We start from the raw sequence: 26,266 nt of genomic DNA, 5'->3' as shown, positions 1-26,266 counted from the left end.
GTGGTGACCGAAGTTTAATTTCTTTACATTTATTTTGATAACTCACAAGAAATACACAGTTCAAGTATAAAGGTTTTTTATTGTATTTGTAAGGTACAACTAAGGTGTAAAAAAACACGCAGTTTCGTGTTATTTTTTATTAAAATAAAAGTAGTAGGATCTTAACTTAATAATAACATCTTAAGAGGCCAGTCGACTACTTATGGGTTCGATCCCCACTCGAGGAAATTAAATATTTATTCTTCACTCTGGTGTCGAGACAAAAGCGTAGCCTAAATGCCCGCCCGAATGCCTCCAGAATTCGGCGGAAAGTGGAGAACGAAGTGTCTTAATTAACACGAGGTTCCACTCCCCTACGCTCCTTAATTCAGATAATTATATACACAGATGACAGATGTATACACAGCTTGTGTAAAAGGAATACAGACTTCGTAAAGGTTTGACAATATTGTAGTATTGCAATTAATTGCAAACAGGCGCCCGAATAAAACTAAATTTTTAATTAAAACTATCGTCAAAAGAACGTTAATTAGCAATAAAACTTGATTAGGGTGCTTTTAATTAGATTGACATTTTACTGAACAAAGAATATTATGTTTGTCTAACTACTTTTGTTTACTAACTCTTTGATTAAATATAATTCCAAGTATTAACATTACATTTAATTTGGATTATTGCGAAAAATATAGAACAGTAAAAGTTATCAACTTTATGTCTCCCAGCTCTCAAAATCAAAAGTAATACAAATGCAATAAAAGCTCAGTTTAAATATCTTAGTCCTAAATCGATTTAAAATAGTAAGTAGCGAGTCTACAAAAGGTCTTTGGAAGCAATCAGTCTGGGACTATTACATTCTCATTAAATCAAGGGAAAGGTTTATCTTGAAGGTAATTGACGCCATTCCGCCAGCCTGGGGGTTTTATTAAGGCAGAAAGTAAATGAAGAAATACCCTTTTGTGGGCAACCGTTTCTCTTCATTGAGATCTCGAGCTAACGCAATTTAAGCTTCGAGATAAAAGGTAGCCTCCCCTCGCCCTCACCATAAGCGCCTGTCACGATAGTCGCCGCTATTTCATGTATTTTCCAATTTAGAGTGCAATCTTTGATTGTATATAGCATTTAATGTACAAGAAAATATATTTGTAACAATATCTGTCGAAAATGTTTGAAATTAGTATTATAAAATGACTACACTGCATATTTTATGTCGAATTGACTCTGTAAAAATTAAAATGTGACGGTACATTATCGATACTATAATAAAAAAGAAAAACATTGTGTGTGTACATTGAATATATTTGCAAAAAAACATTAATAAAACATGAATCTATGATTTACAAACTTTTTTCCTATTAGTCCTGGGCGAGGACTAGGCTATAGTTGCCACATCTGATGTAGAACCATTATGGCCCAGCTAAATTATAACAAATAACTAAATGTGTCTTAAACAATAATTATTCAACTTAAACAGCTATTTCCATTGACATATTAAGCTTGAAGATCTGAAACATCTGATACGATGATAAAGTATCATAACGACCCCAACTGACTGTAAGAAATAATAAAATGGCGCCTTGGCTAAAGTTCTTCGATATATAAGCAATTTTAATTGACAAATAAAAATAATTGTTAATATTTTTAAGTAACAGATATCGCAATATTGTCACATATTGTGTTTTATGTCAATAAGTTATTTTTTAGATATAAAACACAATATGTTGACAAATTTAACTTAATCAGATTTAATGTTGAAAAAACAGGCAATAAATTCATATAATAAAATTGTTTCTATTTATTGCAAGTATTCATATTTTTTCTTATACGATGGATGAAAAGAACAAACGATTAAGTATTATAATTATATGTTAAAATCATATAAAATACATATATGTGGTTGAAATATTTCCTGTAACTTTATTCTATTTATATTCTTAAAATAAAATAAAATGCTTACAGATTTAATTTATTAGTTATTGCCAGAGACTACGAAATGAATGTCACCAATTTTGCAAATAATTGAAAACGCAATGAATTACTGTATCACTAAATTCTTTCCATTTACTCAATATCATGCTAAAAATATGAAATGATAAAGTATGGATGTATCACTTTAATGTCATTTTGAAACCATATTTTTTTACACTATAACGAATGTAAATAACATTTTTATCAGTAAAAATATTTGCAATTTAAAATTTATAAAAATTTGAATATTTAATAGATATCTCTATATAAAAATAACAAATAATATAATAAAAACTCTACTTATAAAAATAATATTTTTTAATTTATAAACGAAAGTGTGTAACTAGCCTAACCTGACGGTAGTTTCAGAGCAGCTTTATACACTCTGTGCCTTGACCATAGACTATGCAAAGAACCCAACAACATATGAACATATTCGACATAGTGTCATATTTTACGATTCGCTTGGTGGTCGTATGTTTGTGCTTTCGTTTTCAAATTATTATTATTAAATTTTATTACCGCTATCATTATGGACGTGAGTGATTGTAATATTTTGTATGAGTAACAGTTGTGAATTATAATATGCTTTAATTATTTAATAAATAAGTTCGTGTGATCGACCGTTAAGAAATCTGAAGCCTGGTTTTGTTTCAGAAAAACGGCTGTGATTTGTGAGTGATTACAGTGTGAAATTAATTACAAATACTGTATGTGAATGATCTTTCAACTTAACCGCGTTTTATAAATCAGAACCGAGTGTTATTATACTGCTTGATAAGGAGACAGATGGATATTTAATAGGTAAGAATGAAGTTATGCGAAGCATGGCGGATGGAATGCGCCGGTGTATGATGGCGAGGCGCCTATTGTTGATACTTGATCGCAAGTAACAATGAGAGCTTACTGGCTGTCTGTTTGTTTGTAATTATTGAGTACGCACCACGGAGGCAGCGGAACAGTTAGCCGGACTGGCGACTGGCATGCCGTGCCGCGGGGTCAACAACACTGCAATTCAAAATAATATATCTATCACTTGTTAGAATCACTTTTTATCACTTCTGCATTATAACTATAAAAAAATATTACAATGAAAAGTGATATTGTTATAATGCTTTTGCTTTGTCATAGATATTAGTTGTAGTAACAACACTTTTTTCAAATGTAAAACTTGCTTTATTAAAAATAAATCATTTTGGATCATTTTCTATATTTTCATAAGTATTTCCAGCTTTTTATATCATATATTTTTGAATATTGTAAGTTTTTTACATAATAATTCCTAATGTATGCAATGTGTTTTGTTTTTTATTTGATTTAAGTTTTTGTTAAAGATTTGCTTAATGTATTGATTTTGTTTGCGATTGTTAAATCAGTTGCTTACTGCCGGGCTGCCCTCAGGATGATGGTGGAAACCATTCTCGAGTCCTCTCAGGACTTTGGTGAGTCAAATGCTTTGCATTAATATTATAAAGTAAAAGTTATTTCTACTTAATGTAACTAACTGAATCATATTGTTCATAATACATAAACAAGTAAATTTAAAACAGAATATTGATTTAGAATTTAGAATACTTCTTAAAAAAAGTCAATTGAATAGAATACTTGATAAAAAGAAGTAGTAACGTCTTACACTATACCTATAGTTATAATAAAAAAATCATAAAATACATGATTATTTTCATGTCTTTGTACAATATTGAAATTATTTTCTTAAAATTAAGCGGCCATTTTGTCATTAATTTTACTTTTTCAAATTTAACTAACTACTAAGGACTAACATTTCAATTTGAAATATCAGTATTTAATTTTAAGAAAATAATTTCATTATACATATTGAGGGGGAGGTTATTAAAATATTACAGAATGAGGCATTTAAAATATTAAATTAATATTCCCTCTTTTTTTTATGTATGTAGAGAAAAAATAATTTTATTTGCCATTAAAATATTCTAAAATAAAACTCTTTACTTTCACACAACTTCCTTAAAGGTTATTTTTAATGTTTGGAAACAAAAAAAATCACTCAGAGCTAGATCGGGGCTTTAGGACAAGTGTGACAATTTTTTCAACTTTAGTGTTTATACAATAAATACAGTATTTCAGGCTTTTGTATGGATAAATTGTCCACAAGCAGCCAAATTTCCTCATTTTTGTTCCATAACATCTTACAAACATTCCTGTAGATTTGCATAATATTTGTCTGTGTTATGTAGATTTTTTTCTGGAATATCACTAGATTTTTAAAAATGTTAAAAACTTTAATTTTTTTATATGATGGCACTTCTGCCATATATTTTTTTTGCCACAAATATAAAAAACATGCAGTATACTACTTTTGGTTGCAGAGGATTCAACAAAATCCTAGTATTCTATTCACTTTTTTGTAAATTACAAAAATTGGTAGAATTGTACATTCTACAATTTCTTTTATCCACTTTTTTAACTATGGCATTTTTTTTAATTTTTCAGGGCACCCGGCTGCCCCCGTCCTAAGCCCATGCAAATAGCATTATTTCTTATCATTGTCATTTATTTTTAATTAGTTATTCAACTTGTGCAGATAAAAAAAAACTGATTCTTGACTGAAAAACTTCTTTCATCTGCTGTTATTTTGACCAAAGAGTGTGTATGTTTCCAAATCATTTACCATCCATCAATTCATTCTTATTTTATTTAACAATTTGAATACGTTAGTATGTCTGTAGGGAATTATATTCTGTACTATAAAGCCTCGTTTTGTTTGGACTCAGGCATGTCTAACGGCTCCCTACCGCAATGGAAGCGCGAGCTGCTGCAGCGCCGTGCGGCGCGCGCTCGTCCTCCGGCCGCTCCGGCGCCCCCCGCTCCTCCCCCGCCGCCGCCCGCCACCGAGGACGACGAGGAGCTGCGCTACGGGCCCGGGATCGTGAAACGCCTCAAGTCCCGGTACCTGAGCCTCGCCCTGCGGGAGGCGCCGCGCCGCCGCCCCTCCGTGCTGCGCCGCGCCGCCTCGCTCGAACACCTGCTGGACGAGCGCCCGCCGCCCGCGCCGCGCCCTCACGCACGCCCCGCGCGCCCCGCCTCGCTCGCCGCGCCCTCCTACTCCGCGCTCGGGGCTGCGCCCCCGCCGCGCCGGGACTCCGTCAAGCGCGCGCGTTCCGTGGACGCTCTCAGCCGCCTCGACCGCGACGAACCACCGCAGGCGCCCCTGCAGCCGCCGCCGCAGCCCCCGCCGCCGCCGCCCTCGCCGCCGCCGCCGCTGCCGCGCAGCGCGCGTCCACCGCGCCGCCCCGCGCCGCTGCTGCGCGAGGCAGAGCGCCCGCCGGCCGACGTAGTGCGCTCCACGCTGCGCAAGTTCGAGTCGGCCCCGCCGCGCCGCGCCGCGCCGGCCGCGCGCGTTTCGGCCGTGCTGCGCGGCCTGGAGGCGTTGCCACGAAGCTCCACGCCGGAGCCGCGTGGGCGCTCGCCCAGCCCCGCCGCCGCCGACCTGTCCGCCATCGACGAGCCCGAGGGTGCCGCCCCGCCTGGCTGTGACAGCAAGTCGGTGTCGCGCGCCGCCCTGGAAGGCATCGCGCGCGCAGGCTCGTCGGTGCGCTACTCTTTCGGGGCGACGGCACACGGCTCGCACCTGCCGCCGCTGGCCGCCACCAACGCCGTACTGCTGGGCCGCGCGCGCCGCGTCGGCGTCATCCGCCCCATGCCCGCCTCCCCCGCGCCCGCCGACGAGACCGACAACAAGATGGAGGAGGCGCAGCCAATCCCATTCCCAACGCCTCGTGAGGAAGTGTCCATCAAAAAAGACCCGCCGTCTGCCGTAGTAGAGCCCATAGTGCGTCCGCCTGAGGTCATCCCTGTTCCCCAGACGAACGGCAACGCGACACCCTCGATATCTCCCCGCGAGTTGACCCCCGAGCCGGAGCCGAAACCGACACAACCGGAACCGCCAAAGAGCTCTATGACCAAGTTGGTGAACGGCCACTCCCCGCCCAAGTCCCGCATCGGCGCGGCCGGCATTGAGCGCGCGTGGACGGGCGCGCGTGCTGCTGGGGGGGCGGGGGGCCGGCCGCCGCCGCCCGCCTCCACGTCGGTGGTGTTCAACTTCTCCAACCGCAAGGAAGTGCCCGACTACATCGAGAACGACGGCATCATACTGCGCGCCAACAGAAGGAATAGATTCAAGGTCAGTACACTCTTACTTTCTTATTTTTACACCTATGTTAACGTAACTTTGATGATTGAAGCGAATTATGTACCAATTTTATTTTGATAGTTTTCTAGATATTTAACTTTGTAAACAGTACTAACTAATAACAGCGTACAAACGTCAATTTAAACGCAACCCCGAGGCAAAATTGCAGTAAACAGACAAAAAAGCCAAATTATATAAAACATAGATACGCGCTCCAAAAACAACAATGGACAACAATATGCAAACGAGTGCGGATTGCGCAACGAGTTGACCACGCGCGCTGCGCATCACATCCGACTGGCGTACATAATACAATAAACATTCATTTTATGGGTTTATTATGGGTCAATTTCTCTCTCCTGACTCTCCGATAATACCTGCAAACATTATGTATCTTGATATCAATACGATCGCTATGTTTTTTGCCACACGTCATGCATTTTTCGGAATTGGCGAAAAGAACCGTTAAGTTCTTTTAAATTTCTCCTGACTTATTCTCTCCTCCTTTAGGACGTCATTATTTTGTAACTTGAAAAACATGCCGGAACCTAACGCCCAATGAATCTTGGTTAAACCAATAAAGCTTGCACAATAAAATATGCAAGTGTTTTGATCAAACGGTGAAAGTGTGGACCATAAATGGCGCACCGCGTAATGGCGACGCGACCGTCGAATCGATGCCACTCTCGATTTCTGCGATAGGCCCGAAAGTGCCGCCTTGAATGGTAACGAGATATCGATGTTCCGAAAACATGTTGTCGGTATTATGCAAGAACTCGATTCTAGATATTAAGTTAAGGACTAATTTATGAAATACTACACTGTGTGTAAATATATATACTATGACAAAGAAGTGGCCAAAGCGGGCAAATGCTATATGTCCATGTGAAGTACGATGTTAGATATCCATTTAAGTGTATACGTTTGCCTATTTCTCTGAATTGATTCGATGAATTTAGACAGTCTTTTTATAGCTAGAAAACCTTTTTTTTTTGTGTGCTAGAAGCTTCAAAACTTCAATTATAAATTACTGCGGATAATCTTTATCTTTAGTAAGATGTTTGTTCATCACCGCTTCCACCATAGAGCCTCGACGCCATAAAATGTCCATTAAATAAATAATTAGTGTCCGGTGACCGTGCAACCTCTCTCACGGGCCCGTTGAACCGGAACGTTACGCTCGAACGCAATGTAGTTACTAGCATCGCCGCTACTGTCTTTGAACTTGACTGTATATTGGTTCAGTGTTACCGGTTCTTTAATATATATTTACGATTTGTTTCCGTTTTATTGCTAATGGTTTCTGGTGTTGGGGTTTGGTCAAATTTTATTAGAACGAAGACAGTAATGCAATATGTAAATCTGTGTTTGTTTGTGATAAATCTGTAATTTTAACAGACTTTCAAAACAAGCAGGAGGCCTAGGGCCTCCTGCTTGTTTTGAAACTAGGGCCGCTAGTGTCAACTATGCACGAATCAAACGCACCACGACGGTATTTTTCAATATGCGTGTCTCATCAGAGGGGACCTCTTAAAAATCTCAACAGAATGGTTATTTAGAGCGGATGTCAGATGCATCCGAGATCACTTTCTTTGTCATTTTTTACGTAAACCAACTGGTCTTTCTGGTTTTATATACGATGGACCGTACTTTGTCTTTGAGAGCACTCGCAACAGTTATCAATGTCGTGTTCAAGTTCAGTTTGTAGTAATTGTAATAACTTAAGTTTGTATCTGTAGAGCTATCTACATTAAACATATTTTTTTTATATTCTTTTTATTTTTAATTAAGAGATAATAAACAACTTTTGTATGTACATCAAAAGTTGTTTAACTCTCCGCTCTTCCCCGCATAGTAGGATATTCCGATTCCCAACCAAATTCAAGATGTTTAGTCCCGCTAGTCTCTCATCTATATATATAAAATCGAAAGGTCATTCACTCATCACGAAATCTCAGAAAATACATGTGCTAGGAATCTGAAATTTTGCATAGGAGTTACATATAGGACGTAGGTGCTCGCTAAGACGGGAATTTGCAATATTCGACTTCTAAGGGGTTGTTTTTGGGGTTGAAAGTTTGTATGAAACTTCGTTACTACAAATGCTAGGAGTCTCAAATTTTGCATAGACGTCACTAGGACGTAGTCATGGAGACAGAAATTAATAATAACATAGTTCACGCGGGTGAAACCGCGAGCGGGCCGCTAGTCCACCATATATACAAAAGAATATATTTATAAAGTAGAGCAGTAGATCGATATTATATTGACGCGAGATTCAGCTAAAGACCTCTAAAGCGATATTGCGATATCATCGATGTATGCAAGAGATTAATGGCACACTGAACGACCATTATTACGCAAATAATTACCACTCGAGACGACTACTTACGGTATTGATGATGATACGCTTCCTATGCGATCATGACACTGGCGCTAACGAGCTGGTCGTATGTTCGATTATAGGAATGTTTCTATTGATAATATATATATTTCCTCTATATGGATTTAACGTTGTAACCTTAGGTTTATCATTAACTCAACACACGTTGTCTGCTTAATAAACAAAAAGTAGAGAAAGGAATGTATAGTATTAGTTCGGTCTGTAACACGTGTTACTGTCACAGTCTCTTTACACTAGTTTCCCTCTGCCTGCTCTGCCATATGCGGGATAGAGCGTGAAACTAAAAACAAAGGTATTTTCTTTGAAACGTTTCATAATGAACGTGATATTCTCTACACGAAACAAATTACGCCTTCTCTTCAACTCGTCAAACAGCCCCTAGTTCTTTTAAAAAATGAATTCTCAAAGTCAACCCCTAGTGTTTTATAGTTGTGCTCGTCTGAAGTGACTCACGAGGGCGGACTGTCGATCGCAAGTTAACACGGTTATGGATTTTTACATGGAAACGACTCATATCCGCTTGTACGGCGCAATTATATACTAATAAATGTTATTTTACTTGATGATTTAGTAATGTCTGACCGTATGACATACTTTAATGACGTATGTATATATTTTGTACGGATTTAGGTTTGTTTTAGTAGAAAGGAAGTGAGACGCTTTAAGCTTTGTTTATTTGTCTGTTGATTGTAATATTAAATATATTCAATATTACAGAGTTGTGACAAACTATGTAATAAAATCTAAGAATCTCAATTTAATTCACTTGTAATAATTGTCCTCATGATCCTCATTGTTGTCAAAGTCTGTTTCATCAAAATCGGTTCATTAAAAAAAGTTATCGGCATTTGAATGAACTCAAGACATGAGTTTACCTGCAAATATATAACAATACATATCTATACTTATACTTATAATTAATATGTGTTTGTTTGTGATAAATCTGTATTTTTAACCGACTTTCAATACAAGGAGGAGGAACACTACGGTTCGCGCCCCTAGTATTAACTCTATGGAATCACCGACTAACAAAGAACTACTAGTTCTTTGTTTACAAGCATTACTAAGTCGGTGTGTTAAATTCCTCTGTCCTTCTAACGCACCGTAGAGATTTTCTTTTATATAATAGACAATAAGTGTGTTTTAACAGCTTACTGATTACCATACGCGCCTCTAACATAACAGCATTAAATCAGATTTGGGTCATCAGCAAGCTCTAATTAAATAAATTCACACCTTCGCCGCTTCGCCATTGCTGTCTGTTACCTATTAGGTAGAGTGAATGCCTCAAATGTTTCGCGCCGCGGACCGTTACTCTTTGGTCGGTCTGAACTAACGGCGTTTGTATTGGTTTAATCATTCTTACTGCAGTAATGCTTACGTTGTTATGGAACGAGGCCTTCGGGAATTGTGGTGGTCGTCGCGCAAGGGGAGCAGTGGGTTCGATTCCCACTCGACGCAAAGAGTTCCCCTCCTCTTTTCTTGCTTTAGATTTCAGATCCATAATTAGATCAGCTCGCTGATATAATGGTATTGCAGTGTCACTAAAGCTACGTATAACTGCCTAGTTTTATAATAATACTATTAATACAGTTGAAAACCGTGTATTATGTTAAACATAAAATAGGATTTAATATCTATCTAGCTTGTGATGCCAAAAACATTAATATCTAGATTTAATTTTAAAAAATTACTTGCACTTAATATTTGTACCGGAATAGAAAGTGGCACTGCCTTCTTTCATATATATACGTACAACAATTTAATTGGCTTACATTTTAAATCCACACATGCAGTGTATGAATCTGCTACTGGTGTTACACATGAAAGTGAGTGGTTGGCATGGCAAGTATGACAAAAGACTTGGATTAAAGCTTCATCACAAAATGAGGCGTATAACATTTTAGTTCCACTGCTCAACCCCTCGTTGTCTCGTAAATTTAGCGGTGCATGGAAAACGGAGTGCCTTAACACTAGGTTCTCTCTCCCTTTCTTGCTACACGGGAAGAGACGGGATATAACTCGTCACCTCCACATCGATGCTCTCTCAAATATTGTATTACTTCGTCAGCTCTAACTGTTGGTCTTAATTTAACAGCTGACCTAGTATAATAAGAAAATTTTCAATTAACCGCCTCGTGAGAAATGTGACCGACGTAATTACCTACTTTACTAGCTAATTTCTTTTAGTAATTTTGCACAGACCAAAATGAATTCACTGTGCGAACTGAAATGTGTAAATAAATAGCACAGAAGTTATTATGAGATTGGGTGAAGGTCGTGTGCTTGTATCTTTACTTCGTGTTTTAATTTGTGTTTGTATTCTGATATCTATACTTATATTGTCAAGCTGAACATTGTTTTGGCACGAGCATGTGTGAGTTTGATTCTCACTCTCATACTAACCTCTGCCTACCCTTCTATATGCGGGATACGTGTTATCTATCTTTTGTATATGTTGCACAATGTCGATATAAACAAACGTATCTTACAACCTTAACTTTCTATCGTGTGAACTGCAGAACTATATACAATAGTGAGTGAGAGTTTTACATAATTATTACCGAGACAAATCTAACAGCGACCGGTTACATACGTGGGCACTACGCGCCGCGGCTTTGATTATTTACATTTTATATACATTATTTTCTATCCTTATTGTTTTTTTGTTTATATACATTTATTTATTTATTTGGGGGGCTAGTCGAAGCGCAGAAGCTTGTTGGTGGATCGATCCCCAGTCGAGGAAATTAAATTTATATATACTTATAACAAAACAGTATGAATATTTTGTCTGTACATTTAGTATTTTTGACTAACTTTTGGATAGAGGTGCACTTAAAAAGAATCGTAGTTTTTATTGTTAGTGCAAAGAACAATTTCCAACATGCACCTATATTGTTACCTACAGTGGCCACCGTGACAGAGTGAAATTATGTAGTTTACACGCTGTGGCTATGGATTCCCACAGTTAAGATATCATAATTGTGCCGAAACGATTTTGATAAAACTCTTAAGTCTTAATTCTAGCTTCAATTCATTTTCCCCTTAAAGGCAAAGAAAACTTCTTCGGACGGTTTAAAAACAAAACCGTGCCGAAGGAATACAGGAAAGCTATCAAGCTATATTATAAAGAGGCCTTACTTTACAGTCAGGCACAAAGCACGCGACACTGCGACAGTCACCTCTCTCGGAATGCGAGCAAGCAATATGCAAGCGTACTGCTGCATTTCTATTGTAAATGTTTTATTTTGTAATAATGTTCGGACCAAACTTGCCGATCAGGCTTGCCGCTCGCCAGTGTTGCGCCTGCGCCGGACAACCGCCCGCCATCGCTCTCGGCGACATCTTCTTTTGAACATTAATTTATAATTATCATTGTTAACTTCTTTTTGTATAAGACGATTTTGATAAAGCTTGAATTTTAATATTATTTTCAACATGTGTTTTTGTTTTGTAGCAATACTTTCTCTTTACGCAAACTTAATCTAAAGATTGAAAAAATAGTGCGGTCAATTCAATCTTAAAATGCGATTAGTAAAATTTGATAATGATAAGATAAATATACATTTATTTAATGTGTCCCTAATTACACAAGAAATAGCCATAACATCAGTGAAGCACATAAACAATTATTTCTTTATTAGATTTCTATCAGAGTAAATATAGATAATATAAAAATATGTAAAAAATATTTTAATATAACTACAGATATTATGGATGGCCCATTACAAGGAATCTTCATAGAATTTGACTAAGGAACATTAGCGATAAATCTTTTCATTCTGCATTATGTCTTATAAAGGGAGGACCGGAGTGTCTTAACACTAAGCCCCCTCTACGTACTATAATATATGAAGCTTAAAAATATATATAATTTAAACATGAGACGTCCGAGTTACGTTAATTTATGAGCACATAAATGAGTCATTGCTTCGCCAGTGTATTAGCGATACGTTATCTAAATGATAATGATTGATAAGCAGAAAATATTCCGGATTGATAGCTCTTTCATAAATTGTATTTTATTTTTACTGCCATTATTGCCGTTGTAGCCCAGTAGCCATTGATTATAGAGGATTGTATTAGCTGTACAGTGCCACCGCACTCGGGGCACTAGGACACTGGGACACTCTGGGGCAAAGTGCAAATATAGTGCATATCTATACTTATAGTAAATCTGTATTTGTTTGTTATAAATTTATAATTATAACCAATTGTCAAAACAATGAGGAGGTTCTCTATTAATTATTTTGGATTCGATTTCGATATTGGATTATTCGATTCGATTTCGGTATGTTTTGTAACCATTACAGTTATTTTACAAAGAATTTTATAAATCCTTACCCAAATCAATTATTTAACATTTAAAGCTGTTTCTGAACGAGTAAATTAAATTGTTCATTGACATTTGACACATTTGACTGTCAGTCAACTCTGTTTATTATATGAATAATGTAATAAACAGTAGTAGTAGTACATGTACTTCAAGCGGACGAAGCCGCTGGCAGGCCGGTAGTGTGCTATATAACTGATCAAACAAAATACACCTATAGGTTGATAATATTGATAATTTTGTATTGAGGTCTTGTCAATTATGTATTTGTATCGGCTCTTATCGTACATTGTAGATGATACACGTTCTCAATTAGTTAACCTGTTTGTACAATTGTTAGCAACGGGTTGCTAATCGTGAGGTCGTGAGTTCAAATTGGAACATATGTGAATTTCGTTACGCTCACTATTGAGAATTGGTCCCAGGTTCATGTAAAGGACTCGCGAAGTTCGGTTTTGTTATTTTTAGCGCGTCACAAATATATCATACACAAGTTATTTCCACTGGACCACGCGAGCGATGCCGCCTGTCACTACACTGATAACACACGTACGTACGATAACTGATAGCGGTGTAGAGGGAGGGCAATGTAAATATTATGACCATCGCAGTCCACATGGTCTGGAAAACATGGCTTAATATTTATTAAGCTATCGCTTTGTTTTATTAATATGGCTGGGTGTACTTAAATGATTTCTTTTGGCTGTCCTGGTGAGTTACACTTGCGATGAATCGTAGCTGCTAATATTATAAAACTGAAGCGTTCAAATAAATTTAAGGGCGTTGTGATGTTGGAATCACTACTCCTGATTATAAACACGATGGTCATGGGTTCGATTCCCATTCGGAAGAATGATTACATTTAAATTATTTTCATTTCCCCGCTCTAGTATCTATGAGCGCAGATTTTACGTTCCGCCACTCAGCAATCATGTCGCCACAATTCGGCGGAACGTGGGAAACAAAGTGGTTTACACAGGTTTACATGTTATTTTAAATAATATGTTAAAAAAACATGTTAATTTCTAATGAAATGGTGATAGATATGTAGGGGAGAACAGGGTAATGAGAGCCTACTAAGAGAAAATGTTGATAAAAATCACATTTGTCGAAATTTTTGTCATTTTTTATTAGGAACTATACCTTGATTATTTAACAAAATTATAGTCACGGTTATAATCAATCACAGACATGTATTAAGGTACAATTACAATTTTACAAAAAAGTCAGTCGCTCCCATTACCCGATAAATGCGGCTAATGAGAGCCTATTCAACATTCATATGCGAAATGGGAACCTTTATAATTTTTCTTAAATATAAAAATTGCAAATCGTACTTTAAATAAGATCTTTCGTTATTATAATCATCTACAGGTATAAAACTATTTAGCTTCCCCTAAATTATGTCTCTTCTTTAAAGTACTGTAAGGAAATTACCAATTTTTTGTCAGCGTGGAGCAAAAAACACACAACCGTCCCTCGTGACTAAACAAATGGCACTAATGACTGGAACGCGTCAGGCAGGCTCACGATTGCGCGAATGTACCTGCATTCCGTGAAATCAGCATAGCTCCTAGTGCCCGATGGCTCTCATTACCCTGTCTTCCCCTATTACATGTCTCTAAAGTGAGTGTACAGATCAAATGAATATTTGATCTGCCTTATATGATGCATTCGATGTTATTTTCTATACAAAAAAAACGAACATATTCAGCGTGTGATAAAGCGGCAAAATAAATTTTATATGCATCTGTAAACCTTGACAGTAGCTAGCTCAAAGTAATATAGCCGCGTCTGGAATACTTCAGGAGATTTATAGCCAAATTACTTATTTTCGTTCGTTCGTAAATCGTAAGCTGTCCTGTGCACGACAGTTGTAGCTGGCTATCATTTAATTAAAACGATTTTATGTTTAGTAGAAATCTGGCGTAGTTGTAACGTTTAGGACAGTGAGTACAGGTTCAATTGCAATTTAGGGAAAGTTCAAATAAAGAACATATTTGCTCTGCTTACAGTAATCAAGCGATTAATGACGATGAATGCTCCAAAAAACGCAGCATCATACTATTTTATGCGTAGGAAAATTGGTAGATTGGCGTTACTTTGTTCCCCACTTTCCACATAATTTTAAAATGAATATGAATGAAATAAAATCATTCCCCGGAGTTGAACCCACAACCATTGCGTTTTCAGGCTGAGCCTGTCTCACGACGGCGGTATCATGTTGCCTTAAATCCTTTTATTACCTTCATAAATCTATATTCTATATATATAAAATCGAAAGGTCACTCACTCATCACGAAATCTCAGAAACTACAAATGCTAGGAATCTCAAATTTTGCATAGGAGTTACTTATAGGACGTAGGTGCTCGCTAAGACGGGAATTTGCAATATTCGGCTTCTGAGGGGTTGTTTTTGGGGTTGAAAGTTTGTATGAAACTTCGTTACTACAAACGCTAGAAGTCTCAAATTTTGCATAGACGTCACTAGGACGTAGTCATGGAGACAGAAATTAATAATAACATAGTTCACGCGGGTAAAACCGCGAGCGGGCCGCTAGTACTATATATAATAGTATTGGACAAATATTAACCTAAATAAGAAGTGCAAAACAGTCGGTTCGCGGTCAACTAATACTCGTACACTGAGTCACGCCGAGGGGCTGTCATTTAATTTCCTGTTCGAATTATGAAGCTCTACAAAACACATGTATTGGTATAACATACGGCGTAAAATTATATTTGTTTAGTTAATTCTATTTTTAATATATCTATGTATATATATACAAGCGGCCCGCCCGCGGCTTCGCCTGCTTGAACTACGTTATTAACTAATTTAAAAAAAAGTTTTTGTATGCTTTCTCTATAGACACTATTCTGAGAACGCACCTGTAGCACCTCTAGACCTCTAATGTTATTGGTCGTGGTCGTACCTATCTACTATAAAATATACGCGCTTAATGCTGTTTAAGACATTAAAATGTGTAATAATCGCGTAAATTTAAGACATCACAATTTTTACATACATACATATGTATATCTTGATATTTGTGACTTAAGTGTCAATTGATAATGTATTAACTTTCAAATTATGATTTGTGATATGTGTATCACGTACGCGCTTTCCTCCAGCACGTACTCACAGCTACACCTCTGTAGGCGTAGAAAGTAGAGAACAGAGTAAATACTATTACTGGAACTCACTAACTTGACCATTACCAATAATTAAACATGCGACACAAGAGTGTGACTGTAACGCGACGATTGTGGGTTCGAACTCCAAATAAATAAAATATTTATTTAAATTTATATTTTCATTTCTTCACTCTGGTATAAAAAAAATATTCCTATCTACATAAGAATATGCTATCTATCAAATAAGTGTTTAAGGTTAAAAAAAGTTGTTGTTAGCAAAATAATTTTAAACGGAAATCGAACCTTGGACTTTTAACATTACGAGCAAATATAATAAAATAATACAAACCGTGAAAAATAATCTCATTCCATAAATAAGGAATTTCATTTGACAAATTGGCCTTGCAGTTTCCTGATCTGACGCTAAGTTTTGTCTTGAAGGTTAATATTGTATAATTGAGTCGAAACCAATGGAATCGATAAAAACCGGCTTCACGCTCATTTTGAGATGCATCGTTATGCGAGTTCGTACGAACGAAGGAATGTAAGTGGACCTTATATACTATACTACAGTAGTAGGTATTACGCTTATAAAACAACGCTTTTCAAATTTGCAGGTTCAAGTTAAACGTTATGTGGCTATAATCGCGACGGTTGCGGGTTCGAGTTCCACCCTGTTGAATAAATCATATTGATTTTCTCGCTCTGGCAAAAAAAACAAGGCGCGGCGTTGAATTCTGCCATTCAACACGCAATATTTCGAAAATTCGCCAGAAGGCTAGGCTAGTGACTCTCAACTCACTAGATCAAAAACCAGCAAACAAGAAACAACTTCCAGTAACAAAGTAACAGCCAGTCCACTGCTTTACATAATCACACAAGTTAGAAACTTGTGTTTCTAACTTCAAACTCGGACTCGTACTCCAAACAAGGTCCGTCCAAATGGAAATGTGTGAACGGAAGTGAGAAATGTATTGTAGATACCGTATAGCTCAGCAGCACAACAAAGTCAAAGTCAAGTCAAAGTCAAAATATCTTTATTCCATAAAAATGCTTAACATTCACTTGGACATGTCATAAAAGATAAAAAAAAATGCAAAACAAAATAACCAAAAAAAAAAAAAAATCTGCAATTTTGACTTGAAAAAAGCCCGTTCAAATGGTTGAGCTCATGAGAAGATACAGGCAAAGAAACTCATGGCCACTCTTTTTAAATGCCAACATTCGTTATAAATCACAATTAACAATTTTAACTTAGAAATAGAGCAACTCATTTCCAAACATCTTTATCGCGAACATAATCTTTAACTGAGTAATAAGCTTTTTGGCAGAGCCCGTGCTTTACCACTTTTTTAAATTTGTTCAGTGATAAATTAACCACGTCGTTTGGAAGTTTGTTATAAAAGTGTATACTTTGACCTACGAATGAGTGAGACACTTTATGGAGCCTAGAGAAGGGCACAGCAAGCTTATTTTTATTTCTTAAATTATATTGATGGAGGTCACTGTTTTTATTAAATTTATTAACATTCTTATGCACATATACTAAGTTGTCGTAAATATATTGGGAGTGTAGTGTGAGGATGTTAAAGTCTTTGAATTTATTCCTTAGTGACTCCCGTGGACACATTTTATAGACTGCTCGGACAGCCCGTTTTTGGAGCACAAAAATGGTATCTATGTCAGCGGCACTACCCCAAAGTAATAGGCCGTAAGACATAATGCTATGAAAATAGCTGAAGTATACTAAACGCGCGGTGTCAACATCGGTCAGTTGACGAATCTTACGGACAGCATACGCTGCCGAACTAAGTCTACCAGATAAAGTTTCTATATGCGGACCCCATTGTAACTTAGCATCTATTGTTATACCTAAGAAAACAGTTTCATTAACTACTTTAAGTTCCTTATTGTTCATCAAAACCCTGGTTTCTACTTGTTGAACATTCTTATTAAAGAACCTGATACATTTAGTTTTACTACTATTTAAAAGCAAGTTATTGGCACTAAACCAGTTTAATATCCTAGAAAGAGCATTGTTTACATCGTCAATTTCCAATTGCCGTCTATTAACCTTAAAAACTAAAGATGTATCATCTGCAAACAACACCATTTCACAGATATCTCTCATAAGATGAGGTAAGTCATTAATGTACAAAAGGAACAAAAACGGACCCAGAATAGAGCCTTGTGGCACCCCCAATGCTACAGGTGACCCGTGTGATAGTTTCCCGTTGACATTTACCTTTTGAATCCTATCACTTAAATAAGAAGTGAGAAGATCCAAAGCAATGCCTCTTATACCATAGTGGTGTAGCTTCCTGATAAGAGTTTTATGCTGCACACAATCAAATGCTTTGGATAAGTCACAAAACACCCCAAAGGCATCACGTGACTCCTCCCAAGCCGCGAATACACTCTCTAATAATTTGACCCCAGCATCAGATGTTGACCTTCCACGAGTGAAACCAAATTGACCTGTGTGCAGTAATTTATTTTTATTAAAATAAGTAAGAAGCTGACTGAGTATCAGCTTTTCAAAAATTTTACTAAACGTAGGTAGTACTGAAATCGGTCTGAAATTTGTGGGGTCTTGCGTACTACCTGATTTAAACAATGGAGTTATTTTACTATATTTCATCAAATCAGGAAACACTCCACAATCAATACATCTATTAAAAATTGTAACTAAATCAGGAATCAAAATATCAATTAAAGAATTTATGATATTAACTGAGACACCCCACAAGTCGGCTGTCTTTTTCATACTAATTGATTTGAAAGCTACACTAATGTCTGAATAATTTACATGACGGAAAACGAAATCATTATAAAATTCGGGAACATTGTCTTTAATTAACGATTCTGCAATAGTGGTGGAAGAACCTAAATCGTTTGTTAGACTGACTGGGAAAGTAGAGAAAAATTTTTCAAATGCAATGGCCACTTCCAAATCGGAATCAACAATGTGACCGTCAATACTAAGTTTAAAATTAGAATCTTTCACCCTAGTTCTCCCAGTCTCGGCATTAACAACCTTCCAAGTGGCTTCAATTTTATTATTACTATTTCTGATTTTTGTTTTAATAAATAAAGATTTAGCTATTTTGCAAACTCTTTTGAAAATTTTAGAGTAAGATTTTAAGTACTCTTTAAACTCTTCACCACTATTAAACTGTTTTTCATAATATAACATATACAGTGTCTCCCTACTCTTATAAATACCTGCTGTGGCCCAGTCTCCAAAGATAGGACTATCAGTAATTGTAATCTCTTTGGGAGTAAATATTGAATGAAATTTATTAATAAAAGAGTAAAAAAAAGAATTGTACAAAGAATTGGGAGGTAAAGTTATATCTAAAACTAGTAAATTAGTTAGTAAACTAACTCTCATACGTTCCAAACGACTAGCTGTGACAGGTACAAAAGCAATTCTTTTCTTAGCCACCTGTTTTTTCTTACTATAGAATTCTACTAGCTGACCAGAGTGGTCAGAATCCAATTTATTAATAATGCTTTTGTAGCATGGAATAATGTCAGTAAATATGTTATCTATACAAGTACTAGTCGTAGGAGTTATTCTGGTTGGCTCTATAAATAAATTAAGTAAATTGTGTGACTTAAAAAGACTTAATAAATTAATGGTGGGACTTAAACTTTCCAAAATATTAACATTAAAGTCCCCACACACTAACAAAGGCTTACCCGACTTGGTAAGTTTGCTTAAGGCCTCATCCATTACTTCTAAAAATAATTCTAAATTGGCGGAGGGAGGTCTGTATACACATAACAATGAATTGCTCTAATTGAACACACGCTAATTCGATAGAACATTCTACAGAAAGGGACACAATATCTTTCCGTTCCTTGAACTTAAGGTTCTTGTTTAATATTATAAGCGACCCCCCGTGTATTGTGTTGATTCTGCAGAATGAGCTTCCTACCCGGTGGTTTCTGAAATTAAACATGAGCTGGTTCACCTTTAACCAATGTTCAGTAATACACAAAATACTAATTTCCTCCGAGTTCATGAATAATTCCAGCTCTAGCTGCTTGCCCCCCGTCAAGCAACAGATGTTCTGATGAACTAATCTAATAGAATTAACATTTTTATTATTATTTTTGCATGGATATTGTGATGATGTGCAATGTGCGTTATTATTGTAATTTAATTGTAAAGCTGGCTGGATCAAAGGGATATTTAATAATAAATTAGAGCTAGAGGTTGCTACCTCTGTTGTCTGAGAAATTAATTTAAATGTTGAGAAATGTCAACAGAGTGTAAATTATTAGACATAATGTCAGAATAAATTGGAATGTCAGTCTGCTCAATAGAAGCAGTTGAAGTAGTAGCCAAGTTCTTGGCTGATAAGTCAAAATAATAGGATAGCACAGAAGCTATCTGTCTCTTAAACCTATGACCAAAATAATATTTACTTTGAGTCAAAAATAAAGTTTTACTAACTATTTTGTTAGTGTCAATTAAATGAAATTTGTCATTATATGTGCTTATTGTGTGCAGAGTAGAGTTTAGCTTATATCTGTAATTATTTTCCGCTTCTGGCTGATTTTTACAATAAGGAAATGTAAACAAAATTATTTTACTTATATCTAAGTTTAATAATGACTTACAATACTCATTTAACTGTTTTTTGTTTAAATTTCCCCTATTACTTGATAATATAACAAGTTTGTCACACTTATTAAATTTATAACTTAAACTTCTCTGCATGAGAACTTCAAAGGATGCTGACGGATAACAAAAACTAACAGCTGACTGTCCCGGTAAACAAGAATTCAAAATTGAACCCATATTCTTTCCAATATCATCACTAAATAAAACTATGTTTTGTGCATTAACTAATGAACTAGGTACATGAATTGATGCACGAAATGACTGCTGTGACCTGAACCTACTACTACTATTATTATGAAGGCTGTCACACAAGGGGTTGGTCAAGGGGACACACACCGGAGTACTTGCAGGTGATTGCTGTGATGAACGGGCACAATCACAAGAGTGATTGTTGATTAAAGAATCAAAACGTTCAGTGTTATTTGTGGACAGTGTAATAAGATTGTCCATCACCTTGGAATACTCTTGTATTTCGTTCAATGAATTGACATACTTTTTATTAAGTATATCAAGGGAGTCTTTTAAATAATTAATTTCACTTTGTAGTGCTTGTGTATCAGCTTCATAATTTAACCTACACTTATCTAGTTTTTTTGTGCACATTTCTAAATCATCATATAGTTCCAATTTCTCCTTACTTAATTTTGCACACTTGGACATATAACTATGTTGTTTTATTAATTTTTTAGTTTTGACAATAAACTTATTGATTTTTATGTATTTTTTTAGTTTGTTTCTACTGCAGTGAGGCAGACTTGATCCTTTTTTAATATTGAATAACGATGTGTCATTCTTGGTGAGATCAATAATTGAGTGACTATGTCTGTCCAACACAGGAGAAACCAACTGCGGGGCACTCTCAACTAACTCATTATACAAGCTAATATTATGTAACACGGTAGCATTCTGAGCATCCTCCTGTAACTTAGTAATGAGTGTGTGAGCCTCTTGCAGCTCCTGCTCCAAGGTAGTTATCCTAATAAGGGCCTGCTCATATTCATCGCTGCACCGGTCAAACTTATCTACTAAATCTTTGAGAGTATCCCGTTCCTTTACAATTGTTGTTAATTCTATGTGTATAGCAGTCATTTCTTTCTTAAGCCTAGTGTTATTGTCTAATAATTGTAAAAGTTCTATTTCATTATCTTGCCTTTCACACTGTAATTGGGCACACAAATCCTTAGTGTTTTTTAATTCTTGTAAAGTCAGTTGGAGTTTGGACTCCTCCTGACGAGATAGTGCTCTGCGAGTCATCATTTTGAGTAAAGTATTTTTTGAGTAACGTTAAGGATTTGGATTATATGCAAATAACGGGTAGTTTATGCACGACGGAAAACTAAGCTTTAACTACTAATTTACGCAATTAAACCACAATTAAATCAACGTTATATGGTTTCTATAGCACCTAATAATTAAAAACAATGATAAAAACGCGTACTTACAGTAAAATATACTTAAATATTATGCCGGCACACTACCAGTCACTTACACAAAGAACACTTTACAATTCACAATAAAATCTATTTAAAACATAAAAACTATTATAATTACGTAAGTAACACTATTTGCTTAATTAAATTTAGCAATTATTGTGGAAATGGGCTTCAAATTGAATTAAATTACATGAAATTAAAATTCTTAGTCGGAATCAGCTGTTAGCACCGGGGTTGCCAGAAGCGAAAAAAAAAAAAAAAACAACGTCTCTGGTAAACGCGACAATTGTTACTCAACACGCAACTCGGTGCGTGGGAAACATATGGGGGTCTGGAGATCTCTAGGTTCCCTCTGCCTACCCTTCTTCTCGCAGGCAATGACATACACACAATATTATTTAAAGTGGACGTGGCCGCCGGATGTTAGTCAGCGTCGCCGTCGCCGATAGCGCTGTTTACAATAATATCCCGCGTATTTTCCTCGACACATTGGTGCTATCAAAATGTTTTACTTCAGTCAGTTTTTATTGTTATGGTCTAGGTACTGCTTTGCGGTTGATTTATGTAATGTACTAGCGGCCCGCCCGCGGCTTCGCCTGCGTAAACTGCGTTATTATTAATTTCTGTCTCCATGAGTACCTACGTAAGTGACGTCCATGCAAAATTGGAGACTCCTAGCATTTGTAGTAACGAAGTTTCATACAAACTTTCAATCCCAAAAACAACTCCTTAAAAGTCGAATATTCCAAATCCAATAGTCATTGCAAATCACGCGAATAGCGAGTAGCAAGCACCTATAAGTAACTCCTATGCAAAATTTGAGATTCCTAGCACTTTTAGTTTCTGAGATTTCGTGATGAGTGAGTGACCTTTCGATTTTATATATATAGATAATAGATATGGAAGAAGACAGTTTTAAAATTATAGCCAAACTATCTATGATTGGTTTATATTGTTTCTTGTTTACTTTTATGTAGTTTTCTATAAATACAATTATGAACGGAAATATACAACGGATCGCACGGATGGTAAATAATTTATTGCGTTCAGGTATGGGTCATACGTAGGCTTGCCAGATTTCAGGCTTATCATTTCCGGGACATTTCTGGGGCGAACGGAATCTAAGTTTTAGTGGCCGATCTGAGATTAAGCTACCTAAATAAAAGTTTAAATATTAAATTGATTTTAATTTTCAAAGTTGAAAATCAATATCACAAATTATGTATACCTATAAAAAAACTTAAAACAGAAATTAAGCACCCTCATGGTTGGAAAGTTAAATTTTAATAAAAATATACATCTCGTAGTAAACATGGAGCATCTCGCTTACCAGTACTATCTAATTCATGCCGTACTTTTAGGTTACTACTCGCGAAACTTATACAAGAAACCAGAAAAAGGGCAATAAAATCATTTGAATGAAGAAATCGTACATATCCAATATATCAATTAGTTGAGATGAAGAAACATTAGTATCAAAGATGATCGATTCCCGTTCCCGTTCGCAGTTTCAAACGAACGCTCCCTTTGTAATCGAATGTAGCGATTGAATGGTAGTCGGGTTAGTTGAATTGTGTCGCTTTTAATATTGTAATTAACAAAACACCACTTACGTTTTTAAATACCTACTCAAATCTTGTCTATATAGGTGCTGTATTAATATTAATTTCAATTCATTACACTTCGTATTTACACTTTTTTTTTCTTAAAAAATAATAAATAATTATAAAATTTTAGATTGTAAAAATTTTTAAAAAGAATGTTTTTTTAACCTTTTTTTCCCGTGGGGAAAGCCTGTTACGGGTATCCACATGCCGGGTAAAATGCTATGCGGATTATGTGAGACTCATGCTCCTGCGTCCTACTCACTAAAACCCCACGAAGTTCCATCGCGCGGGTACACTTTCATACTCTACCGTGAAGGCAAAGGAAACGTAGTTTAAATATAAACAACATTTACATGAGTCAAATAAGAACTTTGTTTGCAGTTTTGTTTCGTCTGAAATGATAATATGAAATAGTATTGAGGCCACCGGTGCGCTCTGGGACATTCTGACTGTAAACAAGTGAGTGAAATCCCCACTCGGGGGAATGATTGTATTGAATCGTATTTATTTCTCTGTTCCGGCAATACAAGGCGACACATTAAAAGGATTAGTTTCCGACCCTTAACACATACATAACACGTAGGCAAGGGGAATATGGGAACCTAGTGATATGACACACCGTTCCCATTGGGAAGTCATTGCGATTTGGCGGAAATCAACGCTGCGCTTTGTCTCGTTACCAGAGCTAAGAAATTAAAATAACACATTACATCGAATATGGATGAAAGGCGGAGAACGGAATGTCTCAACACTATGCTCTCTCTGCCTAGCCTGCTGTACCTATAAATAAATAGTGTTGATTCAGATCAAAGTGTTCCTCAGTAACGCGAACATCTCCGCATGAAGTTAGCATATATGTAAGTACTTATACAGTACAATGAGAAACCGTACAAGATGAATTCTTTACAGGATTACGTAATTGTATTATGCGCACGCTCGGGTCAATGTTAGGGTACGCGGGTGCACACTGAACAGTCCTTACGCCCGCTCGCGAGGAAAATGACGTTTGAAAGAGTTTTGTTATGCTTGGTTAAGTGTTTTTACGCGCTAACGATTATATACAAATAAACAAAAAACTGAAAAGGATGAAAATACAAATATAAAAAATCAATCGGATGAAAATATTAAAAAAAAATTAAAAGTCTTGTCGAGGAGGTCGTCGTGGGGGGAGGGGGGGTACAAACGTGTGACTGTCACTGCGACAGGTTATGAGTTAGATCCCCACTTGAGGAAGTGAAATATTTAATATTTAAGCGTTGAGTTTCACCACTCAACACACTATGTCTCCAGAATTCAGCAGAATGTGGAGAGCGGAGTGTTTTGACACTAGGCTCCCTCTGTCTACCGTGCTACATGCGGGATACAGCATGAAGCTGGACTCGAATCAAAGCTGTATATAAGTTATTTAGATGTAGTGCGTTATGCGCGTATATTTTAATTACCTAGAAGTAGAGCGCTTAAAGCGGCGTAAGTCAGCATAAGAGGCGCCATCTCTAATCTTTTTACATTATTTCTTTCATATACGCTTATTGTTATAAATAATTATTATATTATAATGTATTGTTTATAATACTGAATTCCAATGGACGTCATAACAATTAACACGAAAAAAATACTAACATAAGTAATTTGAATTTTTATAGAATTAAAAATCAAAAATGAAATCAGCTTCATGTGTTACCCCGCATACAGCAGAGTAGGCAGAGGGAACGCTAAGAAATCCGTTCCCCACTTTCCGCCGAATTTTACGAGGCACTTTGTGTTGAGTGGCGGAACTCTACATCGACGTTTTGCCTTATTGTCTACATGTCAAAATAAACTAAGTAAAATAATAATTACTTCAAGAACAAGGTGAAATAATGTACACAGACATTTCTAAAATATTTAGAAGGCACCCAATCACTTGCAACACAGTTCCATGTTAGTTAGTATAAAAGTTGGTCAACGATAGTTTCTCATATGTTTACTTAATAAGTCATTAACTTAAGATAATGATGAAAATATGTTAATGATATGCTCTACTAAACCTGCTTAAAATTATTTAAGAGCTAAACAAACCGATGTCTGTCTACATCAAGCGCAATGTTAATAGCCAACAATCTAACAGGCAATATCTCTAAATTAATAGAAAGCGGAGGACGGAGTGTCTTAACACTAGGTCCTCCCTGCTTAACCATACAAATGTATGAAATGTAGTTATTAAAGTGCTCCAAGGGTTCACACTGACGAGTGCAGCGGTCACACATCATCTAGCTCTACCTTTACCTACTTCCGCTAAATGCAAAAAAGTATTAAACATAAAAAAGTATTAAATAATAATACAGATAATAAATTTAATTGTATTTTAGGTTTACGTAACGCATCTGTAATAACAGCACGTTGGTGCGCTGTGATATATTGTAATTGTACGCGACAAATGCGTGTAACGTTTCAGTGGTCAAAGGCTTTGGGAAAGGACGGCTATGCTGCCTTTATTCATTTACAATTATGTAAATTGTGTTTGTTATTTGCTCAAATGTTAATACATACATTTATTTTTATTTAAACTTCACGCTGTATCCCGCGCATAGTGGATAGAC

The 26,266-nt window shown here is 36.4% G+C and overlaps 1 protein-coding gene across 3 annotated transcripts in view; it reads left to right on the top strand.

Annotated features, from left to right (window-relative positions):
* Positions 1 to 2,366: 2,366 nt before the first annotated feature.
* The window catches only part of LOC146534949 (uncharacterized), a 46,464-nt gene continuing 22,564 nt past the window's right edge, over positions 2,367 to 26,266 (top strand). Inside the window, exons 1-4 of one of the 3 annotated variants that reach the window (XM_085192522.1) lie at positions 2,367 to 2,503; positions 2,623 to 2,769; positions 3,342 to 3,407; positions 4,719 to 6,127. In XM_085192522.1, the coding sequence (XP_085048648.1) occupies positions 3,368 to 3,407; positions 4,719 to 6,127 (1,449 nt within the window). In that variant the 5' untranslated portion in view covers positions 2,367 to 2,503; positions 2,623 to 2,769; positions 3,342 to 3,367. Of the gene's footprint in view, positions 2,770 to 3,341; positions 3,408 to 4,718; positions 6,128 to 26,266 lie in introns of all 3 variants that reach the window. The other 2 variants (XM_085192521.1, XM_085192523.1) reach the window with 2 other exon arrangements.

This window comes from Heliconius melpomene, chromosome 11, assembly GCF_056956725.1.
Source record: "Heliconius melpomene rosina isolate 202511_hmr_F chromosome 11, ASM5695672v1, whole genome shotgun sequence".
Taxonomy (NCBI): domain Eukaryota; kingdom Metazoa; phylum Arthropoda; class Insecta; order Lepidoptera; family Nymphalidae; genus Heliconius; species Heliconius melpomene.
This window is presented reverse-complemented; position numbering and strand designations above follow the sequence as displayed.